This window comes from Phyllobates terribilis, unplaced genomic scaffold (genome assembly GCF_046119375.1).
Source record: "Phyllobates terribilis strain yellow unplaced genomic scaffold, ASM4611937v1 Scaffold_12__6_contigs__length_324123572, whole genome shotgun sequence".
Lineage (NCBI taxonomy): Eukaryota > Metazoa > Chordata > Amphibia > Anura > Dendrobatidae > Phyllobates > Phyllobates terribilis.
In genome coordinates, this window is record NW_027362772.1 from 114858786 (window position 1) to 114885344 (window position 26559).

Here is a 26559-nt window from a genome sequence, read left to right on the forward strand (position 1 = left end):
CCCGGGATGGCCCCCTTTCTAAGTATATATCCAGATCGGAAAAAAGTGGATATTATTAGTCACGGTTTTTTAGAAGGTTTTAGGATTCCTCCACATAAAGTTCCTTTTTCACTTAAAAATTTGAGGTCGGCCCAGTTGCATCCGGACGTGGTCAGTGCAAAGTTGTCTAAAGAGGTGGAGTTGCGTCGTATGGCTGGTCCTTTACAGCGTTTGCCGGGTGAGGGTGTGATTATTTCTCCTTTGGAAGTTGTGCCAAAGAAGGAACCGAATAAATTTTGTTTGATTCAGCACTTGTCATATCCAAAAGGGCTTTCGGTGAATGATGGTATTGATCAGGATCTATGTTCAGTCGTGTATACATCATTTGATGCGGCAGTAAAATGGTTGCGCAGGTACGGGCCTGGGTCGTTGTTGGCTAAGACCGACATTGAGTCGGCATTCAGATTGCTTCCAGTGCACCCGGATAGTATTCCGTTGTTAGGGTGTTTTTGGTGTGAGGAGTACTACCTAGATAGATGTTTGCCCATGGGTTGTGCAAATTCTTGTTCGTTGTTTGAAACTTTTAGCACTTTCTTGGAATGGGCGGTACGGAACATTGCAGGTGTACAGTCGGACATTCATTATTTGGATGATTTTTTGCTTATAGGTCCTACAGAATCGTTAGTTTGTGGGAACTTGTTGGCATGTTTTGGGTGGCTAAGCTATTTGGCGTTCCACTAGCAGAGCAAAAAACAGAAGGGCCTTGTACTGTGTTGAGTTTCTTAGGTATTCTGATTGATTCAGAAAAGATGGAATGTCGTTTACCGGAGGATAAATTGCTCATGGTGAAGCAGGAGGTGAACAGGGTGGGGAGCTTGCGTAAGGTAACGTTGAAGGAGTTGCAATCCCTGTTGGGGAGGTTGAATTTCACTTGCAGAATTATGCCTATGGGCAGAATTTTTTGTCGCAGGTTGTCCGTGGCGACTGCAGGTGTTAGGGCACCACACCATTTCATTCGTTTGAATAGGGACCACAGAGGTGACTTGGAAGTGTGGAAATGTTTTTGGAGAATTACAATGGGAGGTCGTTAATTCAGCAGGATTTCGAGGACAGTTTTGATTGCGAAATCTATACGGATGCAGCCGGCGGGGCAGGTTTCGGAGTGTACTGTAAGGGGAGGTGGAGTGTTGTAGCATGGCTAACATCGTGGAAACAGTTGGGTTACACAAAAAACTTGGCCTTGTTGGAGTTGTTCCCAATAGTGGTGGCGGTTTCTATTTGGGGGGAATTTTTCTTGAATAGGAGGGTACGTTTTCATTGCGACAATATGGCAGTGGTGGCGGTTATTAACAGTTTGTCGGCCTTATCCCCTCCGGTCAAGCTGCTCAGGGAACTCGTGCTCAGGTATCTTGAATTGAATGCTTGGATTTCAGCTGTACATGTTCCGGGTGTTCAGAATTCTATAGCGGATGCATTGTCTCGTTTTCAGTGGGACCGTTTCCGGGCTCTGGTGCCAGAAGCGGAGGACGTAGGAGACGAATGCCCTTCGCACTTGTGGCAACTGATTACAGAGGAGCAGGAAGGCTAATTCGGGAATCTATAGCGAGTAATACCTGAGAGACCAGTGTCGTTTACGACGTTAGAGGGTTTGGGTGCAGTACTAAGGACAATTTGTAGTTCTAGTTTTGAGTTGGCATTGTTTAGCCTGGCTTTTTCGTTAGCTTTCTTTGGCACAATGCGAGGTGGGGAATTGGTGGCTCTAAGTAAAAGCAGGGCGGGGGGACTGTGGGCTGAGGATGTGGGATATTGGGTTGGGGCATTGATTTTTGGTTAAGATACTCTAAGACGGATCAAGCTGGAAAAGGCAGGCATGTGGTGTTGGGCAAGGTGGACGAGGTAATGATGTGCCCAAGTAGATGTTTGGAAGAATATTGGCAAGTATGGTCGGGTAGAGTTAGCCCGCTTCTATGCCATGAAGACGGAACGTTTTTCTTCCATTTTCAGTTCACTGCAGTGCTTAAAAAAGGGATTCTCAAGTTAGGGCTTAGCCCCGAATTATATGGCTCACATTCATTTAGGATTGGCGCAGCGTTAGAGACAGATAGGTGCGGTTTGGGTGCTGAGGTGATAAAGCGCATCGGCAGGTGGAATTCTGACCGCTATCTTACATATGTGAGGTATTAATTATGATAAGGCAATGGAAAAAGAATAGTGTGGGAAGGGCTATTCTCCTGTAGGACTTGGAACAGGGAAGACCCACTCACCCACCCTCTTCTATACTGCATTATTTATATGTTTTGTAATGCAGGGAATGGGGCTAGTTGGTATAAGGAGGTTTTAGATGGGCACTGATGCTTAGTGACTGTCACAGTGGCTGGATTGGTGGGGGGTGGGGTTCTTGGAGTTGGTACGGATTTGGTGGTACAAGGAATTTGCGAGAATTCCGGGTAATTTGAAGTTACATTGGGGGTGGTCTGGCAATTTTCGGTCAGGGCTCTGGACAGGGTTTTTACCCTGGGAGCTTTTAGGTGATTAATCTTTCATGTATTGTGGAAGTATGGTGCCCTCGAGCTGGTGGTGCATGGCTGAGGGTAAGATGGCGGTTGGATTTCTTTCGAGTTATAAAAGTCAGACTTATTAGCTCCAAGAACCCTCCCCTCTTAATTTATCTGGTATTATTATTGTTAATATGTTAATGTTTGTTTTCTAATAAAATGGCTGCTGTGGCCAAATTTATCCAAAGAATCCAGTGTTGAAGTGTTTTTTATTCGTGGGGGGTAAGGTGTAGCGTTGGAGAAGGTGGAACGAGGAAAATACGGTAAGAAAGCCGTACTAGCCGTACACGCCGTACACGGTCATGTAATCCCTAACTTTGAGGCATTACATATTCCTCCCTAGTTTTTACCCTGTCTCCAGGCATGGGAAAACAGATAGCAAAAGTGTAGTTAGAAATATGCAAAAGTGCTGCACAACACTACAGTGAAAAAAATAAAATACATATACATTTTTATTGTGTAAAAAGTACAAAATTAATGCAAACATTTTAGAACCACGTGTGCAATTTAAAAGTCCTTGCATAAATTTTCGCAACCTGTAAGATAAGAGCATAAATATATAAACACCGTAAATGTAACCTCATGTAATTCGTTTAAAATCTTTCTTTGGTAGGTTTCACCTCTGGTCCTTCTCGGTAAGGACATTGGAACAAGCAAAGGGGTTGTCCTTATAACAGGGGCAGAAACAAAGTTCGTTCCTTGTAAATGGGGGTAGAAATACAGTTTATTTCTTATAACAAAGGCACGGTCCATTAAGTGCAAAAAGAACAGTTCCTGAGATGGATATGGCACAGTCCATGTGTTGAGAGTCTCATACTCCTCAACTTTGCTTAGGTGCCCGAATATCCATCAGGAAAGGGCACAACAGGTGCAAATAAAAATAAAGACAAAAATAAAAGTGCAGCTTGTCCAGCTTTTCAAGTATTGTGGCCCATTTCAGCCTAAGAGGGTTTTTATTAGCAGCAAAAACAGTCCCTCATAAGTAAACAGGAAACATGGCTTTTCAGTCTTAAAGGAACACATACCATGAGCCTAGGGCCCGACTGGCCCAGCAGGAAATGGTCACAGGACAGGGGACAGGATACTGGGCAGCACGGTGGCTCAGTGGTTAGCACTGCAGCCTTGCAGTGCTGAGATCCTGTGTTCAAATCCTACATACAGATAGGAAATCTAGATTGTGAGCCCCAATGGGGACAGTTCCGATACTGTCTGTAAAACGCTGTGGAATTAATGGCGCTATATACAGTAAGTGCGTAAAATGAATAAATAAATACTGTCTCTTGAGCTTTGGTGCAACCAGCATAACCGTGTGACTCCTCTGTTTTCTTCCCAGCAGGTGGCTCACTGGTTGGGAAATTCTTTCTGTAGGTTTACATCTAGCGAAGGGGTTTTTACCCGGAATTTGTCGACTGGGCTAGGATTAGTTTGGACGTGTAGTATGCCATGGATATCTGGCTGTTGTTGGTCTGAATGAACATTGGGGCTTGGGCAACAGGAGTAGGAGATGGTAGTCTGCTGGAGGTAGGGGTGGTAGGCAATTCTTTGTGGGAGCCTGTACAGACTCTGAGTGAAGGTGTTGGTGACAGTAGGACCACAAACCTGAGACCTTCTTCAGTAGGAACCAGCCCTCTGGTTTGGCCTGTGGCTTTGGGATCTTCAGCATCCTCCCAGATGTTTTGGTCCGAGTCAAGTTTTCTTCTATATAGGATACTGCAACAGTGTACCAGCCTCTAGGTCCCCAGACTTTTAAGAACTTTACCTCGTCTCCAGCCTTTAGGTTGTGTAAGCTGTTACAAAGGTAGTCCCGTTTGACCGATCTCCTATTCATGAAGATGTCTTGTTTTATGACATAAATCTATAACCCCAGATCTTATCGAAGTTTAGGACCGTTCCATGGACAATTTTCTTTTCTGCATCTTCTGCATTTGGTCCTTTCAGTCATTGTAAAGAAAACTTTTCTATGAACCTTTTTTCTGCATCTGCTTTAGCTCAGAAGGCATCGTAGGAGTTCATATGAGCCTCCAGCTGGTGGGGTACAAGTAATACAGCACTGGGTGAAGTTACAGGGCTCACCTCTGGTGGTGTGGCGATGTCATCTGCAGTCTCTTCAGGTGGTGAAGAAGGAGAAGCAGCCTGGCCAGACTGATCTGGAGTGTCAGCAATAGGTGTAGGCACACTGGTAACTGTGCTGGCAGGTGCAGTCTGGTTTAGGACAGCCATGGATCATAAAAAGGGAGCTTCAACCTCAGAGGGTGGCTTGGTTTGAGTTGAAACATGGGTCTGGGGGACAAGCACTTTAGGCAGAACAGGAATGGTGGTGGTCGGTAACGGTGACCCTTTAGGAGGTGGCCCTCCGTGAACTTACTGCTCGTGCCAGAGTCTCATGCGGTCACTCTTGTTGTGAAGTGTTCTAAGTCACCCACGGGACCCTGCATACTTCGGTCAGCTGGCGACAGTAGTGATGCGCACCCCCGCTATTTTGGGAGTCAGCTTTTTGAGTTTAGTGACTGGGAGAAGAGCTAGAGGGACCGAGACCTCCAGGTTACTGACGTGGGCGCTTGGAGCAGCCGAGTCTTCACAGCGAGGCTTAATGGCCTAGTTTGTTGTAAGCCCCGTCCCTCTCGTGAGACAGGTGCCCAGACTGGCACTGCTGCAGTGATGTCAGTATTTGGGCCTGGACAGCCTCTGCTCTGGTAAGCAGTTTTGGCAGTGCAACGGGTGACGCTGCAGTGCTTCTCTGTGTGTTGTTCACTAAATCTCTGTCTGGATCTATCTGACTAGAACTGTACTTAGTTTAACTTCTTATGTAAATTGTTCGAACCACCATCTAGTGTCAGCAACTTGATGTGGTGTGGAGAATTAACTACTTTCTTAGCTACTGTAATAAATGCTAACAGTAACATAATTCATAACCTTAAAAGGCACATTTATAACATACATTACTTCTTATAAAACATTAATGTAATCCTCAACTTTGGAGCATTACATATTTAAGATAAAAATTACAGACCTCTCCATTCTTTGTACATGGGAAAACTTGCAAAATTGGCATTGTATCAAATACTTATTTTGCCCACTGTATATTATGTAACATCTGTGCAGGTTTCTGCTTCAGCCACTAGGCAGCGCTGTGTCTTTGTTTCTGGTGATGCTTGACAGCATCAGTCCTATTTAATTCATGGGGCTTGTGGCTCTAGTCCAGGGTTCCCCAACTCCAGTCCTCAAGGCCCACCAACAGGTCATGTTTTCAGGATTTCCTTAGTATTACACAGGTGATAATTGCATCACCTGCACAGGCAATAATTCCATCACCTGTGCAATACTAAGGAAATCCTGAAAACATGACCTGTTGGTGGGCCTTGAGGACTGGAGTTGGGGAACCCTGCTCTAGTCAGTCCAGAAGCTATGCGGTTAATCTTGTTGGTTTGTGTTTCTTCCCGCTGCCTGCACTGGTTAGGACTGTTCACAATATAAACCCCTGAGAGCCAGTTCCCACTGCCAGTCAATGTTTGCTTTACCTGTGTGATGTGCATCTGGTGTTTTATCCTGATTTATCCTGTTCCCTGACCTCAGCTAGTTTATTGATGTTTCTCGTGCCTGACGATTTTGTACCTCCTGGACCTCCTGGATCTGACTCTCCTACCTGACTATCCTTCTTGCAAGCTTGCACCACAGAACAGCAGCTGAATCTATGGCCCTAGCCCAGGGACCCCTGTGTAAGTCCAAGAAGCCTGTACAGGGCATAAAGTGTGAAGGGCCATGCAAACCCTGAGTTCTGGAAAACGGAGTAGTTAGGACAAAGCCTGATCATGGTATCCATTTGGGAGCTGGCTGGTGACCACGAACAGATCCCGTCTGACATATCATACAGGATGAATCTTTCATATAAGTTGTAATAACAAATATTAAAAATCTCTGAAATTACTCTCACCAACCCCTCCCCCCCAACCCTATCCCATTTGCAGTAAGGATAGGGAAGTGACAATCTTAATTATCCAGGTTAATTACCATGCAAAAGAGAGCTCAAGGTAGCACAAAAAGACTATGAAGGTGTATATTGTGCATAGAAAAAGAGACATGTGTAACAAATAGACAGTTTAACATATGGCCAGGGACTGAATGAGGATGTGTATTGTGTACAGACACAGATTGAAAGAGATAGGAAACATCTTGTTAATGCTATGTGCGCACGATCAGGATTTGAAGCAGAAATTTCCTGAGTGTTTCTGCATCTCCTTGGCAGGAAAAACGCTGCAGAAAAAATGCGCAGTTTTGACGCATTTTTTATGCGTTTTTTTTAAGCGTTTTGGAAAACAATGAATGCTTTTTGGAGCTAAATAAAGTTATTTGGTAGGACATTGCTTAAATCCTTGGATTACAGTCAGAACTGAGGTGAGTATATTGGTTAATTTAAATGGTTAAAGTATGTGTCTGTTGTATTTCAAATAAAGTGTTTACTATGTATGTGTTTATTTAACTCTTTACTTTAATTACAGTGGGTGCAGAAAGTATTCAGACCCCTTTAAATTTTTCACTCTTTGTTTCATTGCAGCCATTTGGTAAATTCTAAAAAGTTCATTTTTTTTCTTATTAAAGTACACTCTGCACCCTATCTTGACTGAAAAAAATCAGAAATGTAGAAAGTTTTGCAAATTTATTAAAAAAGAAAAACTGAAATATTCCATGGTCATAAGTGTTCAGACCCTTTTCTCAGTATTGAGTAGAAGCATCCTTTTGAGCTAGTACAGCCATAAGTCTTCTTGGGAATGATGTAACAAGTTTTTCACACCTGGATTTGGGGATCCTCTGCCATTCTTCCTTGCAGATCCTCTTCAATTCCGTCAAGCTGGCTGGTGAACGTTGGTGGACAGCCATTTTCAGGCCTCTCCATAGATGCTCAATTGGGTTTAAGTCAGGGCTCTGGCTAGGCCAGTCAGAATTGGTCACAGAGTTGCTCTGAGGCCACTCCTTTGTTATTTTAGCTGTGTGCTTAGGGTCATTGTCTTGTTGGAAGGTGAACCTTCTGCCAAGTCTGAGGTCCAGAGCACTCTGGAAGAGGTTTTCTTCCAGGATATCTCTGTACTTGGCCACATTCATGTTTCCTTCAATTGCCACCAGTTGTCCTGTCCATGCAGCTGAAAAACACCCCCATAGCATGATGCTGCACACAGACGCGCATTCTTTACTGTAAGAGCAGTTAGACTGTGGAACTCTTTGCCGCATGATGTCGTAATGAGTGATTCACTACTAAAATTTAAGAAGGGCATGGATGCCTTTCTTGAAAAGTTTAATATTACAGGTTATATATACTAGATTCCTTGATAAGGCGTTGAACCAGGGAACTAGTCTGATTGTCGTATGGAGTCAGGAAGGATTTTTTTCCCCAATGTGGAGCTTAGTGTTTGCCACATGTTTTTTTTTGCCTTCCTCTAGATCAACATGTTAGGCTATGGGTTGAACTAGATGGACTTAGTCTCCCTTCAACCTTAAAAAACTATGTTACTATGTCTCTGCGATTGGTGTAGTAAGTTTTTCTGTTAATCCCTTTTATTTTCTGTAACTGTATGCAATGTATTGTTTTGTCCCTGTGAAGACCCAGGGTCTTCCGTGGGCGTAATGCTACACAGACAACACAAGGTGAGGGTAAAACAGCGTGGCAATACTTTATTGAACCACAAAGCAGACAATAAACACATAGAACAGTCCCAGCAAATACCCAAGATGGTACAACATTACTCAGTCCTCACCCTTCCGCTGGCCTGCCTGGGATAGAACAGCTGCGGCTTTGGGATATCCAGAGCCAACTACCTCAACCAGTGGCCGCCCCGCTTCTGGCGGGCCCCCACAGAGAAAAGGTAGCCGCAAGCTTAGGAAGCTAGCAGTCCATCAAGGTACAAGGCCAGGAGACCCGAGTGTCCCACCCTGACCTCTCCGAGACTTTCCATGAGGCCAGATGACCGGCTGGTCCCAATCTGGCTTCTTCGAAAGTCTCCATGGGTTCCAGGCGACTGGAGTGTCCCACCTGGCAATCCCAAACATATCCATGGGGTCAGGTGACTTCATCGTCTCAACCTGGTCTCCCCAAAATGTATCCATGGTCTCTATGATGGTCAATGGAGCAGATCCATATCTTTCCAGTCAGGGCCTCGTACCTTTAAGCCGGAATCATGTACAATCCAAATCTGTGTCTCTTTAGGTAAAGCCATGCTTCCAAGCTGATGGTGTGACAGTCTGAACCTTGACTCTCCCTGTAAAGTCTCTTTCCAATTTCTATTCCAAGTCTCTCTGCTACAGAAGCACATGTTCTTTTTAAGTACACATCCACAGATTAGGGGGAAAGGATAGCCTATGTCTCATTGTTTGAGCATTTAATGAATTTGCTTAGTTTGTCCTCCTGTCTTGTGAGTCATTAAGCCACAGGGTCCACAAAGGTTAATCAATATAATTAGCAAACATTCATTGTTCCACAGACCAATAGAAGTCAACACAAAGATAATAGTGTATTTCTCTTGAATTAACAAATCTAAAGGTCTGGCTTATTAAGATTATAAAATGTATCGTCACAATCCCCTTTGTAAAATCTTTTGTATATTTTTTCATAAACACTGCCTCTCTTTGGATTAAATATAAAATTTAATAGTTCTGTTTCTTTTGCTCTGCAATCGTGCCTCTCCCCAAAGCCACACGTTACTAGAAAGCAGGCGTCCAGTCAGCCTGTATTGTATTTTAAAAGTTAAAAAGAAACTGATAGGTGGTGGCAGCTAATATTCTTTCCTGGGTTATCGTGAAGTGGGCAGTGATCATACGGGGGATAGAGACACATATTCCTTGTGTTGGAACCCGGAGGTGTGTATGCCTTGTGTTCACTGTTAGCTTTCCAATAACTAATTAGTGAGAACAGTCTGCGGCCCCCTTGGTTGATCGTCGGCCATTCGTGCAATTGTCCGGACGATAGGGGGTAGCTGAGAGCTGTTCACTCCAAATATCACAGCAGATGGTCTCTGTGATTATTAGGGATCCTGTGATTCCCTAATATAAGTAACATCTCCACCCCTATTTATTTGAATGATCAGTTCTAAACAGACTATAGCGCTGTAAATTAACAACCCAGGCGTTGCTGTCATCCAGCTATGTCTTCGTTATACCCATTATATCATAATTCTCAACCAACAATATTAATTCTATTTCCACATTAGTAATTTCACATCAGTAATTCAGCCAAGTACAAACATATGGCCTGGAAAATCCCTTTAATCCCTTTCTGCCACAGTCACTGTGTTTTTTTTTTTTGCTTTTGCCTTTTTGACTCTGTCTTTTTATTTCTTTTCTGCCATAGCCATATGAGGACTTCATTTTTGCATAACAAATATAGTTTTCAACATCACTATTTAACTTAGCTTATTAAAAATAATCCATGTGGAGTGAAATGTTTAAAATAGAATTCAATTTCACAATGACTTACGAGATACGACTTTAATCACTTTTTATTACATTTAGTTAGGGGGTGATGTAATAAAAAAATAGGACTTCTGGTATTTTTAGTTATTTTGTATGGTGTTCACACTGCAGCATAAATAACATAGTATTTGAAATCTTTAAACTTTTAAAGACAAAATGCAAAAGAGGGTCATTTGACTCTTCATATTTTCAGTTTTTTTGTGATATTTATTTAAAAAAGGGTTTAGTTTTTCTGGGAGACTTGAGCCTGCAATCACTTGTACAGCATTGTGCAATACTTCTGCATTGCAACGTATTGTCGTTTTCGCTGGTGGTGGACACAAGGATTTTCAGTACACCTTCAAATGCCATGGCAATTAATGAATACTCGGAAATCAAATTTCTGTCACTCTCTGTGTAACTACTTAGATTTTGCAGTCATTAATAAATGTGTAATCTAGGGCAGGGGTGGGGAACCTCAGCCCTGCGAGCCATTTAGGGCCCTCAGTGACCTTTCATTCAGCCCCCGGGCAGAATCCCGGGGACTGCAGTGCATGGGCCGGCAGCTGTATCTTTACGGCCACTAGCCTTTTAATATCTTCTTGCTCTGTGAGTACGCTCATGCAATGTTCACTACTGAATGCTGAGGCACTTGCAGTGAAAGCTTACGTCCTGACACCAGTGCCAGCGTCAGGGCGTACTTTGTGGGTGGAGTTAGCTTGCGATTTGTGTGGCCCCCGAAGGATGGTATAAATAACCAAATGGCTTTTGGCAGAAAAAGGTTCCCCACACCTGATCTAGTGGATTAAACTACCTTCAAGGCTCACTCTAACCACCATAGATAAAGGCAGGTTTCAGCTGTAAAATGTAGCCAGAACTTGTCATGTTTGGGGTGGGCTTAGTCCATACTTTTGCACCGTGCATGTGACATACGAGTACAGTAGCATGTAAAAGTTTGGCACACCGGGTCGAAATTACTGTTATTGTGAACAGTTATGCATTTTGAAGATGAAATGATCTCTAAAAAGGCTAAAATTAAAAATTACACATTTACTTTGTATTTTAGGCAAAAAAAATATATATATTTTTTCATCTTAAAAAAGGAAAATGAGCACCCTTCACGGTTAGTACCTAGTAGCACCCCTTTTTGCTCTATATCTCTACCAAATTTGGGAGAAAAAAGGGAGTGCGTCTTATAATGCGAACTTACGGTATTTTACCAGGGGGTGCGGCGTCGGATCAGGGTCCCAGATAGAGGAGGTTGGTGGCGGCTGCGGCGGTAGTGGGGCGATGCTGCAGGCCCCGGTGGTGATGGGGCGATGCTGCGGCCTCGTCCTCAGAAGTCGACGGTGAGCGGAGGCAAGGTTCCCTATCCCGTACATAGCGCTGTGCTTTGGCAAACTGGCATCCGGAGCATGTGCAGATTGAAATCTCGGTAGGCGAGATCTTGTCTCTCGAGATCTCGATCTGCGCATGCTCTGGTGGCCACTTTACCAAAGCACAGCGCAGGGCTATATATGGGATAGGGAACCTCGCCTCTGCTCACCACCAACTTCTGAGGACGAGGCCGCAGCATCGCCCCGCCACCACCGGGGCCGCAGCATCGCCCCGCCACCACCGGGGCTGCAGCATCGACCGGCTACCACCGCCACCACCACTGCATTGAATCAGCAGCACTTTTTCTGAGGACGGGACCCGCAGCATCGCTCAACTCCTGCCTCCGCCGCCAATCTCTGGTATGTGTGACTCCCTCTCCACCACTGCTGCCCCCCAGGTAAAAAGGATTATAAGGCACACCATTTTATTTAAAAAAAAAACATTTTTTCCTATTTTGCACCCCAAAATTTGGGGTGCATTTTATAATTCCGGTGCGTCTTATAATTGCAAAGTAAAGTATTAATTTTTATTTAATTTTTTACAAAAAGAGCACTTACAGTTAGTCAAATGAAAACCACTTAAGTTATTATTACATTATTATTGTATTATTTAACAAAAAAAAATATTCAAATTCCCAAGGAGTAATATTCTCTAGACACTGAATTACATAATACATGTTGAATATGATTTTTTGTGGTTGATTTAATTAGTGTTTCACACTATTGTAGCTCAGTGGTTAGCATCTGCATTAATTTGTATATTCTCTCCATGTATGGGTGGGCTGCCCCTGGTTATTCTGGTTTTCTTTTCCACCCTGAAAACATACTGATTAATTAGTGTGTGTATGTGTGCATCTAAGATGAGGAATGTAGAGTTGGCACTAAATAAGCAAAGTAAGTAATACACAACACAGTGCTATATTAATTGCGTTTTTTTTGTGTTTACAGGAGAAGATTAAAGAGATTGGAGACAAACAACCAGAAAAGTAAGTTTTTGATCAATGACTGTGACAATTTACTGTCATCAGTATGACCTACAGTGGGTATGGAAAGTATTCAGACCCTTTTAAATTTTTCACTTTCTTTCATTGCAGCCATTTGGTAAATTCTAAAAAGTTCATATTTTTTTCTCATTAAAGTACACTCTGCACCCCATCTTCACTGAAAAATGCCAAAAATGTAGACATTTTTGCAAATTTACTAAAAAAGAAAAACTGAAATATCCCATGGTCATAAGTATTCAGACCCTTTGCTCAGTATTGAGTAGAATCACCCTTTTGAGCTAGTACAGCCTTCTTGGGAATGATGCAATTGGGTTTAGGTTAGGGCTCTGGCTGGGCCAGTCAAGAATGGTCACAGAGTTGTTCTGAAGCCACTCCTTTGTTATTTTAGCTGTGTGCTTAGGGTCATTGTCTTGTTGGAAGGTGAATCTTCTGCTAAGTCTGAGGTCCAGAGCATTCTAGAAGGTTTTCATCCAGGATATCACTGTACTTGGCCGCATTCATGTTTCCTTCAATTGCAACCTGTCGTCCTGTCCCTGCAGCTGAAAAACACCTCCATAGCATGCTGATGCCATGTTTCACTGTTGAGATTGTATTGGGCAGGTGATGAGCAGTGCCTGGTTTTCTCCACACATACCGCTTAGAATTATCACCAAAAAGTTATATCTTCATCTCATCAGACCAGAGAATCTTATTTCTCATAGTCTGGGAGTCCTTCATGTGTTTTTGAGCAAATTCTATGCAGACTTTCATATGTCTTGCACTGAAGAGAGGCTTCGGTCCGGCCACTCTGCCATAAAGGCCCGACTGGTGGAGGGCTGCAGTGATAGTTGACTTAATGGAACTTTCTCCCATCTCTCTACTGCATCTCTGGAACTCAGCCACAGTGATCTTGGGGTTCTCCTTTACCTCTCTCACCAAGGCTCTTCTCCCACTATTGCTCAGTTTGGCTGGATAGCCAGGTCTTGGAAGACTTCTGGTGGTCCCAAATTTGTTAAATTTAACGATTATGGAGGCCACTGTGCTCTTGGGAACCTTGAGTAATGCAGAAATTCTTTTATAACCTTGGCCATTTCTGTGCCTTGCCACAATTCTGTCTCAGAGATCCTTGGGCAGTTCCTTTGAGCTCATGATTCTCATTTGGTCTGACATGCATTATTAGGAAGTGGGTCTCTCATAGTGTTGACCTATGCAGTGAATGCAAGGGCTGCCAAAAATTGGGAGGCACTCCAATGCCCCTTGGAAGAGATGTGGAGGAGGGCCTCATAAAAAATGTTCCCATTAGAAAGGAGAGGGTCTCCTATACTTGTAATGCCCATGCACTAAGTGTATGGGCTGACAAACATTTACCCCTGGGGGGTATACATGAACAAACTGTATAAAAAATTTTTTTTACGGGCATCATAAACACCCTTTAAAAAAAGTATGTGGGTGTTGCATCATGGACCACGGTCACCCTGGTGATATGGTGGTGGAGGATGAGGATGAGGAGAAGGAGGAGGACAAGAGCAAATAGCCAAAATCAGGAAGCGTATACCCATGTGTGGGTGTGAAGAGGTACATGGGAATCCACCTCCCAAAAAAAGACACTGGATTTCAGTTTATGTTACGCTGCTATCATACGGTGGTGTTGAGAAGTCTGGCCCAATCCAGCCCTTGTTAATTTTTATAAGTTTCAGCCTGTCAGCATTTTCAGTTGACAGGCGGATGCGCTTATCAGTTATAATTCCACCAGCGGCACTAAAAACTCACTCTGATAAAATGCTGGCGGCAGGGCAGGCCAGGACCTCCAAGGTGTAGAGAGCCAGTTCATTCCACATATCCGGCTTGGATAACTAATAATTATAAGGCACAGAGGAATCAAGGAGGACGTTGGTACGGTCGGCAAGGTACTCCATCAGCTTCTTCCCAAACTTTGCACTCCTTGTGAGAGTACCCCGTGCCTCAGGGCCTGTGCAATGGGAGGGGCTGAGAAAATTCTCCCAGAACTTTGACAGTGTTCCGCTGTCTCTGCTGGATTGAAGTTGTGTCTCTCTTGCCTGTACTCCTTGGTTGTCCAACCAACTGTGACCTGTGCCGCCAGCGTTTTCAGATGTAAATTTTTTTAATAGTTCCGTAACAAGGGCCTTCTGGTACTGCCCCATTTTTGTTGACCTGTCCGCCTCAGGAATAAGAAATGTAAAGTTCTCCTTGTAGCGTGGGTCTAGAAGTGTCACCAACCAGTAATGACTGTCACCCAAAATTTTGAGAATGCGAGGGTCATGGGAAAGGCAGTGTAACGTAAACTCAGCCATGCGTGCCAGACTTCTAACAAGCAAGACTTCCATGTCCTCACTAAGAGGATGAATGACCATGCTCTCCTCTTCCTCCTCCTCTCTGTCCTCTGGCCATCCACGCTGAACAGACGGTATGACAGTTGTGCAGGTAGTACCGTCTATAGCGCATGAAACTAGCTCCTGTTCTTCCTCCTCCTCCTTCTCCTCTTCCTCATTGTCACCCAATCCACGTTGGGATGAGATGAGGCTGGGCTGTGTGTAATCACCCTGTATGGTTCCCTGCTCCCTCTCATCATGCTCCGCCTCCAATGCATCCTCTTTGATTGTGAGCAGAGAGCGTTTTAGAAAACAGAGAAGCAGGATGGTGTCATCGCTGCTCACCATGTTGGTGGAGTCCTCAAAGTTTTGGAGGATGGTACATATGTTTGACATCCATGTCCACTCCTGAGGTCTTATGTGTGGAGTCTGAACTGAATACCGACGGCCTTGTTGATACTGGTACTCAACAACTGCCTTCTTCTGCTCACAAATCCTTCACAACATCTGCAGTGTAGAGTACCAAAGCGTGGGTACATCACACACCAGTCTGTGAGCCAGAAGCTGCAAATGCTGCTGAAACACAGCAAGGGCGGTGGAATCTGTAGGTGACTTTCTAAAATGGGCACACAGGTGGTGTACTTTAACAAGCTCCGGGTGTTATGATCTGCTACAAGCACTAAGGAAAGACAGGAGATCTGTCCCTACAATAGAACTAAGCTAGATCCCTATGATGTAACGGGGAACCTGATCCTGCGATCAGACCCGCTAAAGTCCTCAGCTAGTCTGAACGAAGACCTATAGATGTGAGGGAGGGATCCCTACAAGAACTAGGGACTGGGAGAAAGATGGACACCTCCTAGCAGAAATTGTAGCAGTAAAAAGACAAACAAACAACATAGAACATAGAGGTCAAAATACCTAGCTAAACTGACTGGACAGCCGAGCTCGATCCTTATAAAAGCTTTTTAACTGCAGCAGCTTTAGTGGACGCTACTGGAGCTGGAATTACGCGGCTGCTGGCATGAGACTTGCCCTCCAATAGATCCTTGTAAATGGATTTAAAGTGTATTCATTCAAATTAGAGGGACAATTTAAATTAAAAAGCTTAGAGCTGCCTCCACCACAGGGGGGCTCTCTCGACCCACCAGCGGACAGGCACCAGTATTGGGAGAGGGGGGCTGGCCGTCAGGGTTCACCGCGGCTCTGGCACAAACCCGGCGACACGGAGGTGGCACGGGCAGGAGCGGACTGGCCGTCTCGGCTTCTCACTTTTTGGATTTTAGAAGGGCATGACATGCCTATATCTGTGTCTCCCCCTCCTTTTACTCCTCCACCTCTTTTCTTTTCGCATGACTATATGTACTTGTCACTTTTCCATGTGTTAGTTGTGTCTTCTGAGCAGTTTGTCAGCTTTTGGACACCTTTGAAGGTGTTTTCTATGTGTTTCTATGTGTTTTTGTTTGCCTGCCATTGGTTTTAACGGTGTTCGAAGGTGTTCGACGAACAGTTCGACGAACAGTTCGGCGAACACACGGGTGTTCGACGAACCGAACCGAACTCGAACACTACGGGGGTGGCTCAACACTACTAGGAACCTCCAGAAGGCAAAGCAACCCCGCAGCAGGAGTATGTGAAGACTTAGATCTAGCACACGCAGTACATTGATGCACCCACTTAATGACCTCCTTCTGCCATCCAGGCCACCAAAAACTGCGACCCACAAGTCTCTTGGTCTCAGAAATTCCAGGATGACCTGCCAACCGAGACTCATGACACTCAGCAAACAAATCTCTCCTAAAGGTCCTAGGCACAAACAACCTCCCATGGGTGTGTTAGATGGGGCATTCTCCTGTGCTTTAAGAATCTCATCTTCCAAAACGGAGTCCAATGCAGCAATCACAACACCTTCTTGTAAAATGCTCTCCTCCTCCTCAGCACCGACCATGGGAGAAAAGCTGCGAGACAAAGCATCAGCTTTAATATTCTTGGTACCCGGAATGTAAGTAACAGAAAAATTAAACAGCGAGAAAAAAAGTGCCCACCTAGCCTGACGGGCATTCAAGCGCTTGGCAGCATCAAGATGGATCAGATTTTTATGATCAGTGAAAACCTGAATGGGAAAATCAGCACCTTCCAAGAGATGACGCCAGTGTTCAAATGCGAGTTTAATAGCCATCAATTCCCGATTACGAATATCGTAATTAAGTTCAGTCTCAGAAAATTTTTTTTGAAAAAAAGGCACAGGGATATACTCCATCCTTGTTTTCCTGAGACAACACCGCACCGACCCCCACAGAAGAAGCATCAACCTCAACCAAAAATGGCTTAGTCACATCAGGCTGCATAAGGATGGGGGTAGAGCTGAACCTCTCCTTTAGAAACACAAAAGCTTCAATGGCCTCAGTAGTCCACTGAACCGTATTAGAACCTTTCCTGGTGAGATCGGTCAGTGGTTTAACAATAATAGAAAATTTTTTAATGAATTTTCTGTAATAATTGGCGAAACCCAAAAACCTCTGTATTGATTTCAAACCAATAGGCCTAGGCCATTCCTGCACAGCTTGAACTTTCACCGGGTCCATCTCAAAGCCCTCGCTGGAGATAATGTAGCCCAAAAAATGAATTCTCTGTACAGCGAACTCACATTTCTCCAGCTTAGCAAAAAGCGAATTGTCAATCAATAACTGCAATACCTCACGTACGCTCCGCCAATGAGACTCCAGGTCAGGCGAATAAATCAAAATGTCATCCAAATACACAACCACATTTTTGCCGATCAAAGGTCTAAGGATGTCATTAATACGATTCTGAAAAAATGCTGGTGCATTGGTAAGACCAAAAGGCATCACCAGATTCTCAAAATGACCCACAGGAGTGTTAAAAGCAGTCTTACATTCATCACCCTCCTTCATGCGCAACAAATTGTATGCCCCCCGGAGATCAATTTTAGAGAACCACTTGGCCCCCACTAACTGGTTAAACAAATCAGGAATCAATGGCAGTGGGTAGGGATTGTGTACAGAAATTTTATTAATCTCGCGAAATTCCAAACAAGGACGGAAACCGCCGTCCTTTTTTTTAACAAAAAAAAATCCAACAGCCACAGGTGACTTAGAGGGTCTGATATGACCGGCGGCCAAGCTCGTCTGTATGTATTCCTCCAAAGCCTTTCTCTCAGGAATAGTAAGATTAAATAAACGACTTTTAGGAAGAGTCGCTCCAGGGACAAATTCAATGGTACAATCGTAGTCTCTATGGGGAGGCAAAATTTGCGACTCCTCCTCAGTAAAAACTTTTCAAAAATCCTGAATAGGTACAGGTAATTCCCCTTTATCCACAGCAGCAATGCGCCCGTTACAACACTTGTCATAACACTTAGGGCTCCAGGACTTAATTTCATTGGTAGACCAATCCATTACAGGATTGTGCAATTTTAACCAGGGTAACCCCAAAACTACTGGAGAAGGCAAATTATTTAATACCACCAAATCCAAATTTTCTTGGTGTATACCATTAATAGTGAGGGGAAATTCATAAACCTTGTGAGTAACACATTTCAAGGGAGAGCCATCGACAGAAACCACGGCAATAGGGGATGACAAAGGTTTGGGTTTTAAATTAAGTTTTTCCAAGAATCCCCCATCAATCACATTCAGAGTTGAACCACAATCCACAAATACCCGAAATTCAATTAATTCTTCCTGAGCTGCGGTAGTAGCAGAAAGAAATACACCCTTAGTGTTTAAACAGGCTATACGAGCGTAACTGACCTTTTTTTTTTCTTTGTTCATACGAAGCACACAGTTCTTAATGAAATGGTCAGACTTGCCGCAATAAAAGCACAAACCTTCAGAAAACCTGCGGTCTTTTTCCTGAGAGCGGGGTGACATCGCCCCAATCTCCATCTGCTCTCCAGTGTCAGTATAGACCCTCTCAAGACTCAGAGCTGACATGGCAGAGGATTTACTCTCATTAACCCTTGCACGCAGTCTCCTGTCCACCCGTATAGCTAATTGCATTGCCTCCTGCAAGTTTCCAGGTGTAGGACAAGCAATCAGCAGATCCTTAACCCTTTCACCTAGCCCAGCAAGAAACAAACTTTTCAGAGCTGAATCGTTCCACCCCACCTGAGCAGACCACCGACGGAAGTGAGTACAATAATTTTCCACATTACCTGATCCCTGCCTCAAATGTCTCAATTCCGTCTCAGCTGATGAGACACGATCAGGATCATCATACAACAACCCCAAAGCAGAAAAAAAACTATCCACTGATCTAAAGCACGGATCACTAGGTTGGAGAGAAAAGGCCCATCCCTGAGGTTCTTTGCACAAAAGTGACATTATGAACCCTATGCGCTGTGATTCATCACCAGAGGATCTGGGTCTCAAACGAAAATACAATAAACAAGCATTTTTAAAGGAAAAAAAATCTTGTTGTTCACCAAAAAATAAATCAGGCAATCGTACCTTTGGCTCCACAAAATGCGCTCCAGAACAGCTACTCACGTGTTGTTGGAGCTCGGCCACCTCCAGAGAGAGTCCCTGCAGGCGTTGAGCCAAATCCTGAACCGACACCATGATGGAAACTGGAGGTCTTTCCTTAGAGAATTTTTTTGGGCTGGACTTACTGTTATGATCTGCTACAAGCACTAAGGAAAGACAGGAGATCAGTCCCTACAAAAGAACTAAGCTAGATCCCTACGATGTAACGGGGAACCTGATCCTGCGATCAGACCCGCTAAAGTCCTCAGCTAGTCTGAACGAAGACCTATAGATGTGAGGGTGGGATCCCTACAAGAACTAGGGACTGGGAGAAAGATGGACACCTCCTAGCAGAAATTGTAGCAGTAAAAAGACAAACAAACAACATAGAACATAGAGGTCAAAAGACCTAGCTTAACTGACTGAGAAAGGTAACAAAGCACCTGGCTAGCTTAAGAGTAGAAATTACAATGAAGTCCAGCAAGGCCAGAAGGGCGGAGCAGGATTAAATAGGCAAAAACGGTCATGTGACCAGCATAATAGAAAAAACCTAACAGGAGAGTTCTAACACCGGGTAGGATTTGAGAAACCGCTGAACCACGAGGTTAAGCACATGGGCTAGGCATGGTACGTGTGTGAGCTCGCCTTGCCTCAGAGCTGCCACCTGGTTCCGGCCACTGTCACACACGACCATGCCTGACTGTAGGTTCAGCGGTGTGAGCCACAGATCTGCCTGCTCTTTAAGAACTATCCACAGCTCTTCAGCATTGTGCGGTTTGTCACCTAAGCATATTAGCTTCAGCACAGCCTGTTGCCGCTTGGCCAAGGCAGTGCTGCAGTGCTTCCAGCTTGTGACTGATGTGGTAATTTCGAAGATGGAGGCTAAAGAGGAGGAGGGGGCTGAGGAGGATGAGGTGCAGGAGCTGTAGACTGTGGTGGCAACCCTGATTGACCTAAGGCCCTCAATCCTTGTCGTCGGGAGGACGTGTTCCGTCCCAAGGTCCGACTGGCTTCCACTATGTTAACCGTCCCTGCCCATAAGCACTTGTCCACGTGTCAACAACATTGTTGAGGGTACAGCTAATGTTTTGGGACACGTGCTTGTATAATGTGGGGATGGGACACCGGGGGAAATAGTGGCGTTAGGGGACCGAGGGACAGCCATTGTCATCAGGTTGCGGAATGCTTCTGTACTCCACAAGCCTAAAATGCAACATTTCGAGCGTAAGCAATCATGAAATGTGGCAGTTTAGTAATGTGGCCTGTGGGGCGTTGGCTGTGTATTTTCGCTTGCGTTCCATGGACTGGGGTATGGACAACTGAACGCTGCACTGAGACAAGGACATGGACGTGCTTCCTGATGCTGCTACTTGAGAGTGTGCAAAGACAGGTGCAGGGCAGGAGGCATCTTCGCATGCACCATGGAAAGGGGATTGGTTTGCATGCACAACAGTGGAAGAAGCAATGGTGCCACCCGCAGACACTGCTCCTGGACCCTGGGGTTCGGCCCACAAAGTCGGGTGCTTTGCTGTCATGTGCCTGATCATTCTGGTGGTGGTCAAGCTGCTAATTTTGCCACTCCTGCTGATGCTGGGCTGGCAGGTGGTGCAAATGGTCTTTTTGGGGTTATTGGATTTTAAAAACAACCAGACTCGGGAAGATCTAACAGTTGTACTGGCAACTTCCTTCGTGTTGGTGTTACGGGTAACGGTTGCCTGCCTTCTGTCTGCGGCCATCACACAGCTTCTTCCTGCATGTTGGGGTGCTCTGCCACCCTCCCCTTGTGTGCTGCTGTCCTCGCCCTGCATGTCCTCCTGCCAGGTTGGGTCAGTTACTATATCATCCACCACCCCGTCTTCCACTTCCGCACCCTGGTCCTCCTCGTGACTTTCTGACAATTGTGTCTCATCATCGTCCACCTCTTTTGACGCTTTGGGCATCGCTACATGCAATCTCCTCTTGCCCCACTTCAAATGGACTGGGCGACAGGCCCAAATCTATAAATGGAAAAGTGAACAGCTCATCAGAGTGTCCAAGTGTGGGATCAGTTGTCTCTGGGCACTCGGCATGGTGGGAGGAAGGATGATCAGGGTGAGGAATATGCAGTCCAGACTCAGGGCTACTGAGACTTGACAGTGTGGAAGACAGGGTGGTGGTGGGGGTGGATGTGGCTAAGTGACTGGAAGCATTATCCACTATCCAACCAACAACCTTTTGACTTCTCTGGGTTCAATAGTGGTGTGCTGCGTTCCCCTAGGAATTAGGACAGGAAGGTCGGGTGAGAAAATGTGGGTGCTTGTTGTGGCACAATTTCAGCTTGCCCACGGTCTCTACCTCCCCCTCTGCATGCACCATCACCATCACGTCCAGTTCCCCGTCCCTTGCCACGTGCCTTGCCCATTTTAAATGGAGGACAATTTCTTCCACGCTCACTATCAATGGCTGAATTTGGAGCGAAGTTATATGTAATCCGTGTGATGGAGAAACCACAGTTTAAAATACCTGGCATGTAGGTAACTATTTTGAACAGCAAACCGGTGTCAAAAACTTTGCTGACACGCTGAAAAAAAAATTGAATGGAGGCCAAAAATGGCAGTATTTTCAGCGCAATTATATGTGATCCGTGTGATGGAGAAACCACAGTTTTAAATAGCTGGCTTTTTAGCGCTGTAATATGGAAAGGCTGTATTCTGCAGTGTCAACAAGCAAATGGCGCAGAAAAACGGTGTTCTCTGGATTGCTTTTTAAGCAAATAATGAGGATTAAGATCCCAAAAAAATATTCCTGGCCCCTGAGACCTGGGCCTTTGTCTAGAAATGGAAAAACGAAGAGGACAAATGAGTATATTGGCATAAATAAGCTTTATTATTAAAAATTATTTATCAATCAGTATCAAAAGTATAAAGACAATGTATAGATTTGTGGATCAAAAATCCCACCATATCATAGGACCCATAGATAAGTAAAGGACTCAGTACCTAGACAATACATCACAAATTAGAGATGAAAAAATAGGCAGAAGGAGAGATAACTATAAATAAGCGTGGGTCCCCCAAGAGGGGCATCCTGGGGGGAACCACGAAAATACATAGACCTCACAGGATGGGCTCTGATAAGTGATTGAAGTGTAACACTTCGCCTAGAGATGCCATCCAACAAAATGTAGATCCAGAGTAGGTACAAGGGAGGAGATGGGATAAAGGGGGAGGTGGGAAAAGGTGGTACAAGCAAACATAAAAGATAGCACACAGTAAAGTGGGGGTCAGGTCAATTAAGTAAAAAAATGCATCATTGGATTCATCATATAGTATATCAAGTGACCAAAATGACTCACCCACAGAAATATAGAATGTTTCTAGTACAGGGGAGAGAGGAGGGCTGGTAGCTCCCGTCAGAAACGAGCCTCGACGCGCGTTTCGCGACTGCTTTCTCAAGAAAAGAAATGTCTAACAGCAGCAGAAGGCAGAACTGGAATGGAGCCTCTTGTGCTATGTGCACTGCAGTCTGCTATATACCCTGCCTGCCTATATATACTGCCTGCCTTGTCTCTGCAGATGGATTAGTCCTCAGAAGGACTGTTTGTTGAGATGGATATGTGTAATGTACTTGTTTTCTCCCTACACTACCTAATACACAACCAAATCTCTCCCTAGCTCAGCAGCATCTCTCCCTACACTGCCTGATTGCGGAGTACAGTGACGAGCACAGTGGCGCCAGGTCTGATATAGACCTGATGACGCTGTGCGGCCAGCCAATCACTGTGATGCCCACAACTAACATGGCTGCGGAATTACAGTGAGTAGCAGGCAATCCCTGCATGTTGATTGTCGCTCTAAAGAGTGCCAAACATGCATGGAGGACCCAAGCATCAGCCCAACCATCTCGCAAGTACTCGGCGAGCTCCGAGCATCTCGAGTACTGAGATGTTCGGGCGAGTACCGAGTATTTGCGAGTATGCTCGCTCATCACTAATGACCATGTGATATTTCAGTTTTTCTTTTTTTTTTAATTTACAAAAATTTCTACATTTCTGTTTTTTTCATGATAGGGTGCTTTAATGAGAAAAAAATGAACTTTTTAGAATTTACCAAATAGCTGCAATGAAACAAAGAGTGAAAATTTTAAAGAGGTCTGAATACATAAAATTAGTGCAAACCAATATAGTAATTAAAATTTAATTTTTACATTTTTTTATTCTAACGAGACAAAATAATCACAATTGTTAAAATGGGAGTTGAAGTACATAAAAATGGAAATGGTAAGCAATGATCTAAGGCACACATAGGCAAAGTACGGCTCACAGGCACATGCGACCCTTTGGCTGTACTGGTGCGGCATGCGGCCCGGACCGTCAAAGGGCTTCATGCAGTTGCGTCCCTCACCAAGTAGCCGCCCCATGTCATATTTACTGGTATATACAGTACAGACCAAAAGTTTGGACATACCTTCTCATTTAAAGATTTTTCTGTATTTTCATGACTATGAAAATTGTACATTCACACTGAAGGCATTAAAACTATGAATTAACACGTGTGGAATTATATACTTAACAAAAAATTGTGAAAAAACTGAAAATATGTCTTATATTCTAGGTTCTTCAAAGTAGCCACCTTTTGCTTTGATGACTGCTTTGCACACTCTTGGCATTCTCTTGATGAGCTTCAAGAGGTAGTCACCGGAAATGGTTTTCACTTCACATGTGTGCCCTGTCAGGTTTAATAAGTGGGATTTCTTGCATTATAAATGGGATTGGGACCATCAGTTGTGTTGTGCAGAAGTCTGGTGGATACACAGCTGATAGTCCTACTGAATAGACTGTTAGAATTTGCATTATGGCAAGAAAAAAGAAAGACGAGTGGCCATCATTTACTTTAAGAAATGAAGGTCAATCAGTCCGAAAAGTTGGGAAAACTTTGAAAGAGTCCCCAAGTGCAATTGCAAAAACCATCAAGTGCTACAATGAAACTGGCTCATATGAGAACCGCCCCAGGAAAGGAAGACCAAGAGTCACCTCTGCTTCTGAGGATAAGTTTATCCGAGTCACCAGCCTCAGAAATCGCAGGTTAACAGCAGCTCAGATTAGAGACCAGGTCAATGCCACACAGAGCTCTAGCAGCAGACACATCTCTACAACAACTGTTAAGAGGAGACTTTGTGGAGCAGGCCTTCATGGTAAAATAGCTGCTAGGAAACCACTGCTAAGGACAGGCAACAAGCAGAAGAGACTTGTTCGGGCTAAAGAACACAAGGAATGGACATTAGACCAGTGGAAATCTGTGCTTTGGTCTGATGAGTCCAAATTTGAGATCTTTGGTTCCAACCACCGTGTCTTTGTGCGACGCAGAAAAGGTGAACGGATGAACTGTACATGCCTGGTTCCCACCGTCAAGCATGGAGGAGAAGGTGTGATGGTGTGGAGGTGCATTGCTAGTGACACTGTTGGGGATTTATTCAAAATTGAAGGCATATACAAACAGCATGGCTACCACAGCATCGTGCAGCAGCATGCTATTCCATCCGGTTTGCGTTTAGTTGGACCATCATTTATTTTTCATCAGGACAATGACCCCAAACACACCTCCAGGCTGTGTAAGGGCTATTTGACCAAGAAGGAGAGTGATGGGGTGCTACGCCAGATGACCTGGCCTCCACAGTCACCAGACCTGAACCCAATCGAGATGGTTTGGGGTGAGCTGGACCGCAGAGTGAAGGCAAAAGGGCCAACAAATGCTAAGCATCTCTGGGAACTTCTTCAAGATTGTTGGAAGACCATTTCTGGTGACTACCTCTTGAAGCTCATCAAGAGAATGCCAAGAGTGTGCAAAGCAGTCATCAAAGCAAAAGGTGGCTACTTTGAGGAACCTAGAATATAAGACATATTTTCAGTTGTTTCACACTTTTTTGTTATGTATATAATTCCACATGTGTTAATTCATAGTTTTGATGCCTTCAGTGTGAATGTACAATTTTCATAGTCATGAAAATACAGAAAAATCTTTAAATGAGATGATGTGTCCAAACTTTTGGTCTGTACTGTACATCCTCCAGATGAGATATCTGTGAGCACTTTGGTGGAACAGGGAGCCGACAGCTCCCTCTTTCATCATTGACCCTGTACGGCTGAGAGCTCATTGCACCAGCAGTTCCTCAGTGCACAGTGCAGACTGGAGCTGCAGTAGAATTGGATTAGTTGATATAGCCAAAAGTATTGGCACCCCTGCAATTCTGTCAGATAATACTCAGTTTCTTCCAGAAAATGATTGCAATCACAAATTCTTTGGTCTTATTATCTTCATTTAATTTGCTTGCAAGGAAAAAACACAAAAGAGAATGAAGCAAAAATCAAATCATTCATCATTTCTTACAAAACTCCAAAAATGGGCCAGACAAAAGTATTGGCACCCTCAGCCTAATACTTGGTTGCACAACCTTTAGCCAAAATAACTGCAAACAACCGCTTCCGGTATCCATCAATGAGTTTCTTACAATGCTCTGCTGGAATTGTAGACCATTCTTCTTTGGCAAATTGCTCCCGGTCCCTGATATTTGAAGGGTGCCTTCTCCAAACTGCCATTTTGAGATCTCTCCACAGGTGTTCTATGGGATTCAGGTCTGGACTCATTGCTGGCCACCTTAGAAGTCTCCAGTCCTTTCTCTCAAACCATTTTATAGTGCTTTTGGAAGTTTGTTTTGGGTCATTGTCCTGCTGGAAGACCCATGACCTCTGAGGGAGACCCAGCTTTCTCACACTGGGCCCTACATTATGCTGCAAAATTTGTTGGTAGTCTTCAGACTTCATAATGCCATGCACACGGTCAAGCAGTCCAGCGCCAGAGGCAGCAAAGCAACCCCAAAACATCAGGGAACCTCCGCCATGTTTGATTGTAGGGACCATTTCTTTTCTTTGAATGCCTCTTTTTTTTTCCTGCACACTCTATGTTGATGCTTTTTCCCAAAAAGCTCTCCTTTTGTCTCATCTGACCAGAGAACATTCTTCCAAAACGTTTTAGGCTTTCTCAGGTAAGTTTTGGCAAACTCCAGCCTGGCTTTTTTATGTCTCAGGGTAAGAAGTGGGGTCTTCCTGAGTATCCTACCATACAGTCCCTTTTCATTCAAACGCCGACGGATAGTACGGGTTTACACTGTTGTACCCTCGGATTGCAGGGCAGCTTGAACTTGTTTGGATGATAGTCGAGGTTCTTTATCCACCATCCGCACAATCTTGCGTTGAAATCTCTCGTCAATTTTTCATTTCCGTCCACATCTAGGGAGGTTAGCCACAGTGCCATGGGCTTTAAACTTCTTGATGACACTGCGCACGGAAGACACAGGAACATTCAGGTCTTTGGAGATGGACTTGTAGGTTTGAGATTGCTCATGCTTCCTCACAATTTGGTTTCTCAAGTCCTCAG

General features: G+C 44.4%; 1 protein-coding gene across 3 annotated transcripts in view; it reads left to right on the forward strand.

Moving 5' to 3' along the window:
- The window catches only part of RASIP1 (Ras interacting protein 1), a 543508-nt gene that overhangs the window by 417059 nt on the left and 99890 nt on the right, over positions 1 to 26559 (forward strand). For all 3 annotated transcript variants that reach the window (XM_073656239.1, XM_073656240.1, XM_073656241.1), the window contains exon 6: positions 12296 to 12333. In XM_073656239.1, the coding sequence (XP_073512340.1) occupies positions 12296 to 12333 (38 nt within the window). The remainder of the gene's footprint in view (positions 1 to 12295; positions 12334 to 26559) is intronic.